The sequence below is a fragment of the Dermacentor silvarum genome, chromosome 11 (genome assembly GCF_013339745.2).
Source record: "Dermacentor silvarum isolate Dsil-2018 chromosome 11, BIME_Dsil_1.4, whole genome shotgun sequence".
Lineage (NCBI taxonomy): Eukaryota > Metazoa > Arthropoda > Arachnida > Ixodida > Ixodidae > Dermacentor > Dermacentor silvarum.
This window is the reverse complement of record NC_051164.1, coordinates 76,204,716-76,220,862: the sequence shown is the minus strand read 5'-3', so window position 1 is coordinate 76,220,862 and position 16,147 is coordinate 76,204,716. Positions and strand designations below refer to the sequence as shown.

Below are 16,147 nucleotides of genomic sequence, written 5' to 3'. Positions count from 1 at the left end.
AAAAGCAATGAAATTACCTTTTGTGGTTTCTTTCTGTCAGGAGACGGTTAGTCAAAAAGAACAATGTGCTGGGAAACCATTTTAAGTTGAGAATACTAGTGAGGGGGCAAGTTGGTTTTGGTTCATTTTGGGAAAGGTATGTAGAACGAAGGGAGAAAGTCAAGACAAAAGGCGGGACAAGTGGACGTGCTATGTGTGTTTCAGTAAATGCTCAATTGTACATAGTCTGTGCCTGTGATTGGTCTTTTACCTTCACGACTTTCATTCTACGGGCCGTTTCCAAAATGCGAAACTCTTTTACCTATTCATGCCACTGAATGCAAATGTACGGCAGGAAAAGAACCTGTAATGGGAAAAAAATAAGAACTTGAAGCTTCAATGGGTGTGATGTGGCTTTCTGCATTGTCTCTGCAGTGTGCTCAACTTTGGTGCGGAAGAGCTCCTGCTGTGCTGCGGCAGTGGTCTCATGCTGCGCGTTGGCTGGGACGCTGCATTGCATCAGGAGCTGACCCTTGATCTTCGCGATGTGCCATTCCACAGTGGAGCACCCTCTGCACCTAGTGAGCATTTGTTGTCGCAGCCAGTGTTCAATGTTCCCAGTAAACGGTGTTCCCAGAGATTGGTACTTGGTCTTCCCAGATGGTCTCGCTCCCAAGCACTGGACTAGGTTATTCCTTGGAAGGCAGACCACCTGTGAATGCTCATGACTTCCCTTCTGGTGGTTCCCTTCATTTCCCTTACCCCATAGCCAACGTCATTTTCCGTTTCATCTGTGGTTGCGCGGAATTGCAGGTATACAGTGGTGCAACAGCTGCACCAATTGCGCCATTTTGATACAATTTCATATTTTTGCGCCGAGCTGCGCCAAAACCGTGATATATATCGAAATTGTGCCACGCTGTGCCAAAACGCCCGACCAGCCGCGAAATTTCTCGGTTACAATGACATTGCGATGGCTCTTTTAACGGACTGTACGTGGGACTCGCGTAACGCCTTTGCTTGCCGTGAAGCGTAAGAAATCCAGGCTGTAACTGCGGCGCGTTGCCATAGCCTCCAATCCGATTTTGACGGCAGTTTTGCCGGGGGAGGAAACGTACATAAGTCGCACCGGTGTATAAGACGCACCGGCGAAAAATTCAGAAAGAAACCGCGATTTATACACCGGAAAATACGATATAATACATACTAATTTCGCATCAACGAAGTTCCGCCACAACGAAATTTTTCGCGTGTCCCGCGATTTCGTTGTACTTGACTGTGTGTATATATATATATATATATATACATACTGCACCACCTGCGGCAGATAGCGTTGATCTCTCGATGAGGTGGCCACTTCTCCGAGAAATCATACATTACGGTAATTAACCCGGCACATCTTTCAATCTACGAATTATAGCCGCTCGTAAGGCGTAACTTAGAACGAATTCGCAGGACTGAACCAGTTTCGAGATATTAATTTTCCGAAATGCATGGGCGTTACAGTTAGTATCCGAAAAAGTTAACTGGAACGCCCATGCATTTCGTCGGAGGAAACTGTTCTAGTCCTGAGAATTAGTTCCAAGTGGATACGCCTGGCGAACTCAGCGATACATACACACTCAGTCGACTCTCGTAACAATGGACCCTGATAATCCGAAAAAAAAACTGACGTTTTATCCGAAGTCCATAGTATCCGAAACTGGAGGCCACCGCCGAAACACCAAAAGAATGTCAAACAGTCGCTGCATGTTTCAACTACCGCCGGAACGTTGCAACACGTCGTCAGAAAAAGAAAAAAAAGCGAAAGGGAACCACTCACGAAGGAATGCATGTGTACTTTCGACATGTTTGGCGGAAAAAGTTGTGTGCAGTGCACTGCTGGGGCGCGATCGAGGTTGTTGTTCGGAGCGCGCGTTCAATTTCGCTAGGCGCGGCCTAAGTCAACCGTGCACGGCGAAACTGAATGCGCGCTCCGAACGGCGATCTCCGATCGCGCCCCTGCCCTCCCCTACGCTGCTAATGTGAATTACCATATATACTCCCAGAAATCCAATGCAAAGTTGGGTGGTGCGTTTATTATGCAGGGTAAATTTTGGGGTGTTTTATGAGTAAGCGTTCTTTGTGAAACTGCTCCAAATTTGGGATTTACTCCTCCAAAACAGGTTTTTTTCCCCCCGTAACCTGCTCCAAATTTGGATTTTTCTGCTCCAATAGTAAGATTTTCCTGCTCCAAAAATTGCTCCAAATCCTATTCTGGCTGTTGCACCACTGGGAATATTATCAGAATGAAGTTGCATCCAACATGAAAACACCTTTGTTATATCTGATTTTCATTATAAGCATCTGTCATACTGTCAGTCCGTGGATAGCATACGCTGCTGTGAACAGCTCAGCCAAGTTTTGGAGTCACGCGTGGCACGTGGAGCTCGCAAAGCAGAGAGCGAAGTCGCCTATCTCCCAAACGCTCTCTTTTCAACAGAAGCCAGCTCCCCACTCTTTTCTGGACCCTTTATTTCGTAATATAGCAGATTCCCATATGTGGCTGCGATTGGCCAATAGCATGGAGTGTTTGGATCAATGCGCTTCTTCCTACTATTACTGTGTACAGTGGAACCCCGATGATACGACTTTCAGGGGACCACGCAAAACTGTCGGATAATCCGGGCATCATATAATTGAAAAACTAACAATATAGGCAGTGACACTCAGTCTTGCCCAAAAAACGGGTACAGAGCGCCTGAATAAGCCCGCGGCACGAACCTGCACTGCTCCAAGGAAGGTAGAATAAATTATAAAGAAATTATCTTATTTATTGATTGTAACACGCATATTCTTCATGATTTTCGTTGCTTGAACTCAACCCTTGCGTTACAGTCGAATAACAGCAAAATTGGCCATTTTAAAACAATGCTGTAAATCCTGTGATTTCTACCGCTACGTTGGCAACCTGTAACTTTACGTCTCCATCCAATCCATATACAAGTCGATCAGAAGTCGAAACTTGTTTTTTTATTAGAATCGACCATGGAGTCGACTCTGTTTTCGCTGTGCTTGTTACTGGTTACAATGCTGCAATACCCTACGGCCTTTGCGGTTCGACTCCGTTCATTCGCGACATTATGGCGACGCAGTGCATTCGGTATGACGGCCGCTTCGAGAGATGAGCAATTTTGATGGCCAAGGAGCCGGGAAAGTCTGCCACGGCTCGGTGTCTCAACGTCAACGAGTCTTGCGGATGGCGGGACCAACGGCAGGCCCTAAATGCGAGGCCAGTCGGAAAGACTCTGTGCAACTCGAAATGGCTTGGTACTGACCCCGAATGAAATGTTTGTGCGGTCTTTTAAGAAGTACTTAAATCTCAAACAAGCTCGACGACACGGAAGACAACTTGATTCTCGGGTGATCACTTCTGGAGATAGCTTCGGTTACGCGAGACTCTGCTCATCCCGGCACCAAACCCCCTCGAAGTATACGGCCGACAGCGCTCTTGGCTTTCAGTGCCGAGTCACGCAAAATTTCACGAGTTTGAAACTATCTACAAAAGTGATCGCGCGAGAATGCCACCCAAGGAAAGCTCCGTCTTCTCTTCAGATGACCAAGATGTGTGAACTAGTTTCCGAATTGCGATTCCTTGAATAAAGGTAACATTTCTTTTTCCGTTCATCTCGCTTTACATTAGCGGTTTTTATTACCTTTATTTCTTTTTCGCGTGACTGGAAAGTCGCCCCTCGCGATACAATCGCGTTCGCATTATGTTCGGGTAAATACGGTATTGCACACCCGTTATCAGCCAGCTGCATTGTGCTCACGCGCCAGCCTACGTATGCTTATGGCTTTTTTCTTTTTTCTTTTTTTTTCTCAGACGGTACCGAGAGAAGCGTTGTACGAGGTGGGGTCGGCGTAGAATTGCGTCGTATAATCGAGGTTCTTAATCCATTATTTCTATGGGCGTTCTGCCGGCACCAAACCAATCCGTAGTAAAATGCGAGTTGTCGCATGACCGGGGGACGTGTAATCGACATTCCACTGTATATTTATTGATGAAGTTTAATAAACAGGCTGAAGTAAGCCAAAATCTGCTTTCGAATTTCGATAATAATTACGTACTTCCGGAAGAAGCTGACAATCGTCTGCTCACGCTCGGCTGCAGCCGCCCGCTTAGGAATGAAACTTTGGCCACCCTGCTTATTGGTGTTGCAGCCATCGGGTCTCACTAATTTCAGCTAGTTTTGAATGCTCAACTAGCCTCGAAGCACGTGGAACTTCAGGTCAGACCACACGCACACTTGCCAGCGTGCTCACTCCTGGCCGCTCCTGGTTAGATGCCTTGGCAGACTTATTGATAGCGCTTAAAAAATGCACTGCTAGTCGGATGTGGCTACTATCCGTCGGTCAAGCTGGTGAAGCACAAATCCAGTTCGCATCACATAGCACAGTCAGACTGGAGCATATGAGTGCGAGCATGCATTCAAGCCCTGTCGTGCATAAAGCAAACGCTGCACATATGCACTACAGTTGCACGTAGCTGCGGTCTGCTACACCGCGGCCGTCGCAGGGTACCGTGACGAGTCCACTGGCTAAGCGCACTGCAGCTCGCGGAGGACAACCGCATTTGGCGTATGTTTGGCGTGTCGTAGGCGCCAAAATCGGAAGTAGTGGCGTCTACATTACCAACCAAAATCAAATTTGAACTGCACGCCACGATGATGTTCAGTAGACGAAGTGTTGTGTGCATGCTCTGCTTCGCCGTAGCCTTTGCAGTGCAAGGAATTGAACAAGGAGCAGAAGCACTGCAAAGAGCGTGCTTGATTGCCAACTACTCCGCTTCTACTGAACGCATTGAAGTACTTTTTCCGGAAAAGTATTTCTGAAATATCTATTTTAACTTCAAATGCCTTTCTCCACTTCGATAGAAACTGCTTCAGGGTCCCTTTAAAAAAATTTAAAATAAATATATGCCATAAACGGAAATGCGAGAAAGCTACTAATATTTTTGTGTTCAATGTAACTAACATTTTCCAGCATTACTTTTTTTAACTATGGTAATGCCTGCTTGGACGGCAACTACATATACTAATAAACAAGCAAATAATTGCATAATTTATAATCTCACGCTTGGTGCAGCAACTTCTCACTCCATCCAGCCTTGAGATTGTGGCATGCAGCAGGTGATGGCAAGTAAATTGCACACATATTTTCTTTAATCCGCAAAAAAGACCTTCTTAAAGCTTGCTGCGCCTTAGCTGAAACATTCATGTGTTTGCACATTTCAGTGACACTTAACCTTGACTATTTACCTTTGGACTTGCATACTTAATCCTGTGAGTTAGGTTTGTCCGTTTGCTGACAAAAGCCAACACTAGGTACATAGACAAACATTAAAATATTTCTTTCCATAATCTCGTATAATAATTTTGAACGCTTTCGCTTGTGAGCTGATGCATGTCCATGCATGCAACACTGGTTCCTTTCAGTACACAGGGTTAAAGATTTCAGAATCAAATGGCAAACTGACCGTCATTATATTTGGTGACTTATCATGACGAAGCGTTACTGTGGTGATGTCCGGGCGAATAACACTCATTTGTGCATTGCGTTTGTTGTTCTTGTAGCAGCATTTTACACTTGTATGTGTTCTTGCTTTTATTTTTCATTCTTAGAAATAGAGAGAGGTACAAGCTTTAATGATATTCTGGAGATTGATGGCAAGACTGGACGTCATCTTTCATGTGTTTCCACTGGAAACGCTGAAGAATCCGGCATCAGTAGCCAGCAAAATACTTTTGACTCAGGCTTCACATGCACCTGACTGCATCTGACTCTCTAATATTGAAGCCCTTCGCTTGCTGTCGATGTCGTTATACTAATGATAACAATAGTAATAGCAGTAACCAAGTGTATTCTACTTCGCTGCTATTGTAAATTTTCGGCCGCATCACGATTACGCCACTGCCGAAAATTTACACCAGCAGTATAGTAGAATACACTTGGTTACAGCAATATTAGCTGTTTTTTGTCTGTTTGAGCTCTGCGCCACCAGGTGGCAGCACCATACAGGCCGCTCAGGTTTACGGTTCCGCCACAACACCCCAACGCCCGGCCCACCCGCGTTTACCCGATTACCGGACAAGCTAAACCTCTCTAATAAACCCTCCCTTTCCTTTCACTTCATTCTTCGTTAACTTAGTTACAAGGTAATCCATTGCGATAAAACAATGCACCAGTGGACAGAGGACTGACAAAAAAACGTACACAAGCGTTTGTGCCGGTTTCTTATGACAATCCTTCATCCACTGGTGCGCTGTTCTTTAAGATGGATTACCAACTAGCCGATTCACACATGTTGCTTTGTTATACAGGGCCAAGCCCACACAGGGGCTCCTTGGAGGTGCGAGATGTGCAGTACCTGCCGCTGCTTGGTGGACTGGCTATTGTTTTCCGGAATGGCCGTGCTGCAGTGGTCCTGAGCTCCAGCCCTGAATTTGAGTCAAAGGTGATCACCAGCATGCTACCATTGCATAATAAATGGTCAAACCTATGCATTTTTTCAAAGCTAATGACACGCTCCACCTTATGATTTCTCAGTTTTCATTTATTAACGTACCAAGGTAAATGATAATATATTGCTTAAGCAACTAGAATAAGGGGATCCAAGGGGTTTAATATTGTAGTCTCAACCATATGAGGAATTGGACAATGAAGCCAGAGAGACCATAAGCGAAATTAATCATGTTTCATTAAAATGTTGAGATAACAAGGTAAAAGGAAAGTAGGACGAAAGGACAACTTGCCACAGGTGAGAGGCAAACCCACATCCTCCGCATTACGCGACCCAGCTTTACCAAAAAAAATTAAGCTACCGCGGCGGTCCCCCTGGGAGTCTTAATCAGCAGAGCTCATGACCGAGGTGGCAGAAGTGGAACCTCCTTTTAACTGCAGATGTTTTGTAGTATGTCAGCTTAGGAGCATGCAACTGGCCAATAAACCCTTGTATGCCACCTCATGGCCATCAAGACTGCCAAATTCGAAGGTAAGGCAATAGCTTCGAAGGTGGTCTTTGAACATGTGGCTGATTATTTTCAAATATAGATTTGGCCTAAGCAGGTTGTGGCTAGGTGCAGTGACTGCCATGTTGCTATATCCAATTGGACATAGATTGAAGTGCTTGTTATTTAGATTTACAGTCAAACCTCACTATAACGAACACCGATATAACGAAGTATCGGATATAACGACGTAAACATAAAAATTTCTCGCCCATGTCAGTGTAGCGAACATATGCTTATAACGAATATCGGATATAACAAGGTTCAACTATAATGTGATTATAGTGTTACTTGGCTTCTATTTTTCCTAGCAGATAAATTATGCAGGCTGTTGTGTGGTATTGCACTAAAGTCAAGACCTTCCTTGCAATGTATCTTGTGCCCACTGTCGATTTTACTTCTTAGGGATTTTAAGATTGTGCGAATGCCATTCACTCCATAGAACTTACCTATGAGCAGCCAGCACTAGTGGCTGCTGAAGTAGCTTGTGACGCCAAGGAACTTGCCCCACTAGTCTTTCTTGTAAGACACTAAACTCATATGTACTCAGTCTGAGAAGAGCTAAGCCCTTGGCAATCCCTGTTTAACTGGCCAATGTATATTTTTTAACAGGATGCGCATGCTGTTTGGATACCTGATGTGACTGAAGCTACGGTGACTGCTGTGAATCATCGCTACAGGCTGGTTGCCATTGGACTTGCCAAGTGAGTCTCTGGATCAGTTTTTTTTTTTTTTTAATGCGCTGGACTGCCATTACTGTTTTTAATTCGTTCTTGAAATGTTGCAGCTGATTGGTAACAATGAATTTTAAGGTGAAATGATGGACTAAGGTGACTCTTGGAAGGAATGGTGCCCAATTATTGAGGCATGATTAGGTGACTTCTCTTGTTGCAATGCAGGCATTGGCCCATCTTCCTGCTTCATACCAAATCTACCAAATTCTCTACCAAATCTACCCATCTCTACCAAATTTTTAGTAAAAAATATGGATTGGGCCTTTTTCTATGATTTTATACGTGTAGCATCAAGCTTTACAAAAAGTAAGGATGGGACAATGCAGTATTGGAAAAAATGCGTACAAAAAAGACAATGGTACCTGCACCACCTTATTCGTGGAATCCCATGTCGCCATATGCTAGAAAGATGGTTGCTTTAAACTTGTTTATTCAGACAAGTTTTTAAAGCAGGAAAAATCGGCAACAAGAAAATTACTGGAATGGTCACTGTGATCTAAAAACAATGCATTGCTTTTTAGTCTTTGCTGTTCCAAGTTTGTTGCTGCTTGTGTACTGTGTCCACAGTGTAAGATATTATACTCTTTAGGTGAGGACTCTTGCGAGACGCGATCGACTAGATAAAGGAGCAACGGCGCGCGCCGATTGGCCCAGTGAAGGCAGCGGATACCCATCGGCGGTGCAATGCAACTTTAAGACAGAAAAGCTTTTTATTGATGTAATCTCCTGTTGCTATAGCAACTGGCACTTCACGGGAAATCCGAAATGATTGAGTGACGCGCGAAAGTAGGTCACCGGGGGGGGAGATAGCATGCACATGTTCCTTGTCCGTGCAAGCTCTCACCTGCATTCTAACAGAAGTTGCGTCGTTCCGCCGATAGGTATCCGTTGCCGTCACCGGGCCAATAGACGCGCACCGTTGCTACTCTATCTGGTCGATCGCTTCTCGGAAGCAAGCCGAGAAGTGGCCCCACCTGAGGAGTATATATCTTACACCGTGACTGTGTCTAATGGTAAATCATTAATAAAGTCTGTATCTGTGCCACAAAAATTGTGCCCTGAAGGCAAACATAAAAAAACATAAGAAAAAGGAGGTGTACAGTAACCTTCATCGCCGATTGAGCCTTAGATAAAAACCGCACAGGTGAGACTGACAGCCGTAGAATCAGCATTCAGGTACCCCCTTCCAAGTTCCTATGCACTGACGCGAAATGGCAGGAACTTGCGTGTAGGCATGCAGAAAGCTCAAAGCTGCATTCGCACAACACAGCATAAACTGTCAGTGCTGTTCTGTCAACATCGTATGGGACATCTTCAGTTCACTGCATCTCCACAATACACATCAAGCTGCACAATGGTGAATGCTAGACATACCTGTTACCTCACATACCTGATAGACATAACTGTGTTCTTTGTCTTGAGATACACAGGCAACTCTGATGTTAATAGAGCCACTTTGAGACTTAAGGCTTTCTCCATAACATCAAAATACCTTCAACAATTAAGGGTCAAACATCTCTGTGCAGTGGTCAAGGTGCAGTGTTCTACCTGGACGAAGCCAGTGGCCAGTTCGTGGCCTCGCACCGGCTTTGCTTGTCGCCTAAGGACTTCCCAGAGTCGGGGGCCGGGGCTGTGTCGCAGCTGCAGTGGACCCCTGATGGCTGCGCGCTGGTCTTGGCTTGGGCCCGTGGTGGCTTCTCCCTGTGGAGTGTCTTCGGCTCCCTCCTTGCATGCTCCCTCAACTGGGATGGTGGGCCGCCTGCCTGCATCCATGCTCTGGTCAGTCTGGCAATGACTCGGCTATTGTGATCATGGAATGATGGGGGCTTATGGCTTTGGATTGAAATTTGTTGACAAGCACTACAGGTCGAAATTGCAAGCTTTGTAAATTTTTGCTTTTTTCTGCTTAGTTTACTTTTACTTTTTTATACCTTGGTTGTTTTTGCCTGTTGCCCTCAAAGTTGAAAAGAATTATATGCTTGTGGAACGTGTTGTTTTATGCCATAATCACATGTCGGTGTGATGGCGCTGCCGTCAGTAGCAACCATTACAGACAGGGTTCTTCCTATGGTGCGCGCCTATGGTTTCGGTTTACCACCAAAAGGTCGGACACCAACGGATCGTGGGGCTTTCCGTTGATGTAATGCAGCCACCTTGATGCCATCGTAAAGAGGAGCGATTGTAGCTCAAGATAGCAGCAGCACTGTATTTTTTCATCATGCAAAGCTAAAAGCAAAAGAAACATGCGAAATAAGGAAAAATTTACGTTGCGATTCAATACTGCGTGCACGAAGGAAATGCTCCTATTGGCTGGCACATATCTGAATTTCTGGCTTGCGTTTTGACAGTGGCGAGCTGTGCACTTCTTTTTTCCGGCAATGTTTGACGATTACAGTAGGCTGCGTCTTCGTTAATGTGTCAAAAGTGCGAAATTGGTGAATGTGCCATTCAAAATAGCGGAGTATTCGTGTATCTATAAATCAAAGAAAGGAAAAGACTATTTGCAAGCGTATAAATGTTTAGTTAAAAAAATTTTCTTGTTTAAAACAAAATTTCGAGAAAAAGAACTCTTCAAGGTGTAGTCGTTCTTAAGTAAACAGTGCCCCAGTTAAGGAGTGCACCTAAATCAATGTACACAAATATTTTTGCGTTTTGTTCCCATTGAATGTGTTCACCGCAGCCTGGAATCAAACCTGCAACCTTGGGGCTTAGCAGCGCAATGCCATTGCCAATAAGTCACCACCACAGTGGGTAAGGTGGAGTTCGGACCATTTGAAGCTTCACCCCGCAGGGGCGTCTGCGTCAGCAGGCGTTTGGTGTGTTGCGACACCACGGACCCGAGCACATGAGGGTTGGACCCTCCCGCGTCTAACCGTGCGCGGCTTAGCCGTGTCCGGGGAAAGGGGGATCCTGGGGGTTGAGCCGATGCCGGGTGTTTGGACCTTATGGCCCCTCGGCGGAGGCAACACACCTCTTTGGCCTCTGCTTCACGTAGACGGCACCCCCGGACTGACCCACCCGGGGGAAATCGGTAGTTGCCTTTTCCTGTCTCTCTCTCCAATCTTCGTCTTTTCCTCTCACTTTCAATCTCTCCTGTCTTCTTCTCTCTTCCATTTTCTTCCAACATTCCTGGCAGCAAGGGTTAACCTTGTGTGTTATAACCACCCTTGGTTATACGTATTTGGTTATAGCGGGAACGTACAGCTGGCGTTTGTGGGGCTTGTGTCTACAGGTCCTACAGCGTCCCCTCGTTGGGCTCCATGGTGGGTGGCTGGCGTTCCTGCCGAAAGATCATTATTTTTGATGGCTTTTTCTTTCCCCGCGTTACCCGATCGCCCCCTTAAGCGTGGGCGCACCGAAGACTTATTCAAATTTTTTGGCCGCCAAACTGAAAACTTCCCTCGGTTCCACGTTGTCCACTGTGAAAAACCCGAAAAGACGGTGAGAATGATCTCACCTTTCCTAGTTTCAAAATGTCTAACGGAAACATTTGGCGCAGGCTACAAAGCATCAAAGATGGCTAGCGGCGATCTCCTATTGGAACTCCGCGATAAGAACCAACATGACAAGCTCCATAACCTAGCCTCATTTGGGGACATCCCAGTGACAATTACCCCGCACCGCACGATGAACACCACCCGTGGAGTGGTCTCCGATGACGACCTGATGCATCTGGAAGAAACTGAACTATTAGAAGGCTGGAGCGAGCAAAACGTAATCAATGTGAAGAGAATCATGCTACGGCGCGATGGAAAAGAGATGAAAACAAAGCATCTAATACTTACATTTGGTTCAAGTGTGCTTCCTGAAACTATTGAGGCAGGGTACGTGAAACTCCGGGTAAGACCATATGTTCCGAACCCTCTGCGATGTTTTAAGTGCCAGCGATTCGGCCACAGTTCGCAGAACTGCCGAGGTCGACAAACGTGTGCGAAATGTAGTGCCAATGAACACCTCGCTGAATCATGTGAAAACGCCCTCCACTGTGTGAACTGTGACGGGGACCACGCCGCGTACTCGCGGTCGTGCCCGTCATGGAAAAAAGAAAAAGAAATTGTCGCAATCAAAGTAAAAGAAAACATCTCATTCAAGGAGGCACGAAGGCGGGTATTATCCCTGCCCAAGAACACTTTTGCCGAAGTGGCGCGTCAGGGGGCAGCGCCACAACGGCTTCCGGCGGCTGTCCGGCCCACACGCAGTGAGCCGCCAGCGACGCCATCCGCCCCCTCGGCGGCTGCAGCTAGCGCTGCTCCGCCATCTCAGAACAAGGGGCCATCGACCTCCGGGCTGGTGGCCTCAAGGGTCTCGTCCCACGAGACGAGGCCGTCACGACACACCAACCGCTCGCAAGAGCGCGTGTCCAGCGCCTCGCAAGAGGCGATGGACACAACAACCGGCCAGACGGCGCCGCCAGCGCCTAAGGAACGGCGGGAATCTCTCGACCGCTCCAGAAAAGAGAAACCTCGCGTCACGGCGCCTGGAAAGGGCACCGTGAGCTAGTCTTCATCTTCTGAACACACAGCACAAACTCCTTTTCAATATGAACACGCAAATATTACAATGGAACGTTAGGGGTCTCCTTCATAACCTTGATGATGTCAAAGAGCTCCTTCTTAAATATAGTCCGAGGGTGCTGTGTGTCCAGGAGACGCATCTCAAAGCAGAGAACACAAACTTTTTAAGGCACCATGCCATTTTTCGCAAGGACCGCGACGACGCTACCGCCTCGTCGGGCGGTGTCGCTATAATAGTAGATAAAGGTGTTGCCTGTCGGCAATTGAACCTCCGAACTTCCCTTGAGGCAGTTGCTGTCCGAGCAATACTGTTCGGTAAGCTAGTCACAATTAGTTCGATTTACGTCCCCTCCTTGTTATCAACTTTCCAAGACACAGTTTCAAAGCTTCATTGATGAACTTCCTCCGCCATACATAGTTGTCGGTGATGTGAACGCTCATAGCCCCTTATGGGGCGACTCTCGTTTAGATGCGCGAGGACGCCTTATAGAAAATTTTCTGTTTTCTTCAGGTGCATCTATACTTAACAAGAAAGAGCCAACTTATTACAGCGTTACACATAACACATACTCAGCCATTGATTTAAGTATAGTATCGAGTTCTCTAATTCCGTATCTGGAGTGGTCTGTTCTCAGGAACCCGTTTGGGAGCGACCATTTCCCAGTTATGCTAAACTTAACAAAACAAGATACATGCTTGCCACATTTTCCTCGATGGAACATGGACTCGGCCGACTGGGAAATGTTCCGAGAGCTTACGTATTTAGGCGGAGATGAAATTGCTGTTTTTAATGTAGAAGACGCTGTTGCATACCTAACAGCTTTCATTATTAGCGCTGCAGCTAAATGTATTAGGCAAACTAGCGGATTAGCTAATAAGCGTCGCATCCCATGGTGGAACGACGAATGTCGGAAAGCGCGCAAAAATCAAAACAAAGCTTGGAGATTGCTTCGCAATTCTCCAACTGCTGAAAACCTCATTAATTTCAAACAGATAAAATCACAAGGTAGGAGAACACGTCGACGTGCAAAAAGGGAAAGTTGGGATAGGTACATCACCAGTATAAATTCGTACACCGATGAAAGAAAAGTCTGGAATCGGGTAAATAAACTAACAGGTCGGGAGTCGCATCCCCTACCCTTAGTAAGTACACAAGGTGATAGCCTCGAAGATCAGGCGGATTGTCTAGGCGAACATTTTGAATATGTGTCAAGTGCATCGCACTATACCGAAACATTCCTGAGAATCAAAGAACACGAAGAGCGGCGGCCCCTAAATCGCAAAGGCTCATCGAGTGAGGCCTACAATTCTCCATTTACTTTAGCTGAGCTTCAAGCATCTCTCGCTTGTTGCAACAACTCAGCGCCAGGTGGGGATCGTATCATGTACGAAATGATTAGGTACTTACACCCCGAAACACTGAAAACACTCTTGTCTCTTTTTAATGCCATGTGGGCGGCTGGCTGTATTCCGTCTTCATGGAAGGAAGCCATAATCATCCCCATACTTAAACAAGGCAAAGACCCGTCCTTGGCCAGCAGCTACAGGCCAATAGCTCTAACAAGCTGCCTGTGCAAGCTGTATGAAAAAATGATAAACCGGCGCCTAATATGCTTCCTAGAAAATAACAAAATTTTGGACACCTTTCAGTGTGGTTTTCGAGAAGGTATGTCTACTACAGACCACCTTGTCCGGATTGAGGCATATATTAGAGATGCTTTCATACATAAGCAGTTCTGTCTGTCTGTATTTCTAGACCTAGAGAAAGCTTACGACACCACATGGCGCTTTGGAATTCTCCGAGATCTTTCCGCAATGGGTGTTCGTGGCAATATGCTCAACACAATCGAAAGTTACCTCACTAATCGCACATTTCGCGTAAGGGTGGGCAGAGCTTTGTCTAGGTCATTCACACAAGAAACTGGTGTGCCGCAGGGCGGTGTGCTTAGCTGCACGCTATTTATTGTAAAAATGAATTCCCTGCGTACAGTCATCCCACGCACAATGTTTTATTTGGTTTATGTCGATGATGTGCAGATAGCCTTTAAGTCATGTAATATTGCCATCTGCGAACGACAGGTACAGCTGGGAATTAACAGATTGTCCAAATGGGCGGAGGAGAATGGTTTTAATGTTAACGCTCAGAAAAGCACTTGCATACTCTTTACAAACAAGAGAGGCGTAACGCCTGTCCCAAGTATACAAATCAAAGGAGATGCGCTCTCTTTGAGCAGCGAGCATAAGTTTTTAGGAATCATTTTAGATTCCAAGCTTACATTTATTCCTCATATTAAATATCTGAGGACAAAATGCCTGAAGACAATGAACGTTCTAAAACTTCTGTCCCGCACAACATGGGGCAGTGATCGAAAATGTTTGCTTAACTTGTATAGGAGTCTTGTCCTCTCCCGGCTTGACTACGGGTCTATAATTTATAATTCTGCAACGCCAAGTGCATTAAAAATACTAGATCCCGTTCACCATCTGGGTATCCGCCTCGCGACCGGTGCCTTCCGAACAAGTCCGATCCAAAGCCTCTATGTAGAGTCTAACCAGTGGTCACTCCATCTGCAGCGTTCATATCGCAGTTTCACATATTTTCTGAAAGTACAAGCAAACAATGAACATCCTTCTTATTCAACCATAAATGACGTTACCGCTGCCACACTCTTCCATAATCGACCTGCAGCGAGAAAGCCATTCTCCTTGCGTGTGAGGAACCTCAGTAAGGAAATGGGTGTTCCGCTGCTTGATCATCGTCCTATGGCTCCAGTGAAACTGTTACCGCCGTGGCAGTGGCAACTCATAGATTGCGATACATCGTTTGTAGAGGTCACTAAACACGCACCAGAGGCACACATTAAAATGCATTTCTTAGAGCTTCAATACAAGTACTCGTGTACAGAGCTTTACACTGATGCCTCCAAGTCACATGCCGGGGTGTCTTATGCAGCCGTTGGCCCATCCTTCTCGGAATCCGGTGTACTCCACCCGGAAACGAGTATTTTTACGGCTGAGGCCCATGCACTGTTGTCGGCTGTGAAGCATATAAGGAAATCAAAACTTCAAAAGGCAATTATATTTACGGACTCCCTAAGCGTCGTAAAAGCATTGATGTCACTCGGTAAACAAAAAAATCCTGTACTTACTGAGCTCTATTCCGTTCTCTGTGAAGCGTATTTATGTAACCAGCATGTCATTATATGCTGGGTGCCTGGCCATAGAAGCATTGAGGGTAATGTGCTAGCTGACCGAATGGCTACGTCAATAACATCACACGCTATTAACCCTACAGCTGCTGTCCCTGTAACAGATCTGAAACCTTTCCTGCGAAAGAAACTGCGAAGCCACTGGCAACGCTTGTGGGATGCTGAAACAAGTAATAAGCTTCACTTGATTAAACCACAGTTAGGTTTCTGGCCCCCCGTAACGAAAACACGGCGAACTGACGTCCTATTCAGTCGGTTGAGAATAGGACACACGTACGGAACCCACAGTTTTTTGTTGACAGGTGATGAACCACCAACCTGTGGTAGATGTGGTGAGAGGCTGACCGTCCTCCATGTCCTCCTGGAGTGCCGGGAAGCCGAAACAGAGAGAAGGAAACATTTTCCTCTTGCATACCGATACCATATCCCTATCCATCCCAATATGTTTCTTGGCAAAGAACCGATTTTTAATACCAAAGCAGTCCTAGGTTTCTTGAATGACGTGGTACTACATGTAATTAGCCCTAGATATTCGTAGCACATCCTCCCGCCAGAGGATGCTGTTGCGATAGTGTTTAGTATAGCACATGCCTCCAGGCCTTTATGTTCAAGGGTTCTGTTGAGGCAATAGTGCTTCATGCCAATTTTCGCATCGGACATAT

General features: G+C 46.0%; 1 protein-coding gene across 1 annotated transcript in view; it reads left to right on the top strand.

Annotated features, from left to right (window-relative positions):
* LOC119433959 (guanine nucleotide exchange factor subunit RIC1) overlaps positions 1-16,147 on the top strand; it is a 60,449-nt gene that overhangs the window by 8,745 nt on the left and 35,557 nt on the right. Inside the window, exons 5-8 of the mRNA XM_037701247.2 lie at positions 415-560; positions 6,342-6,475; positions 7,641-7,732; positions 9,289-9,541. Of these exons, the coding sequence (XP_037557175.1) occupies positions 415-560; positions 6,342-6,475; positions 7,641-7,732; positions 9,289-9,541 (625 nt within the window). The remainder of the gene's footprint in view (positions 1-414; positions 561-6,341; positions 6,476-7,640; positions 7,733-9,288; positions 9,542-16,147) is intronic.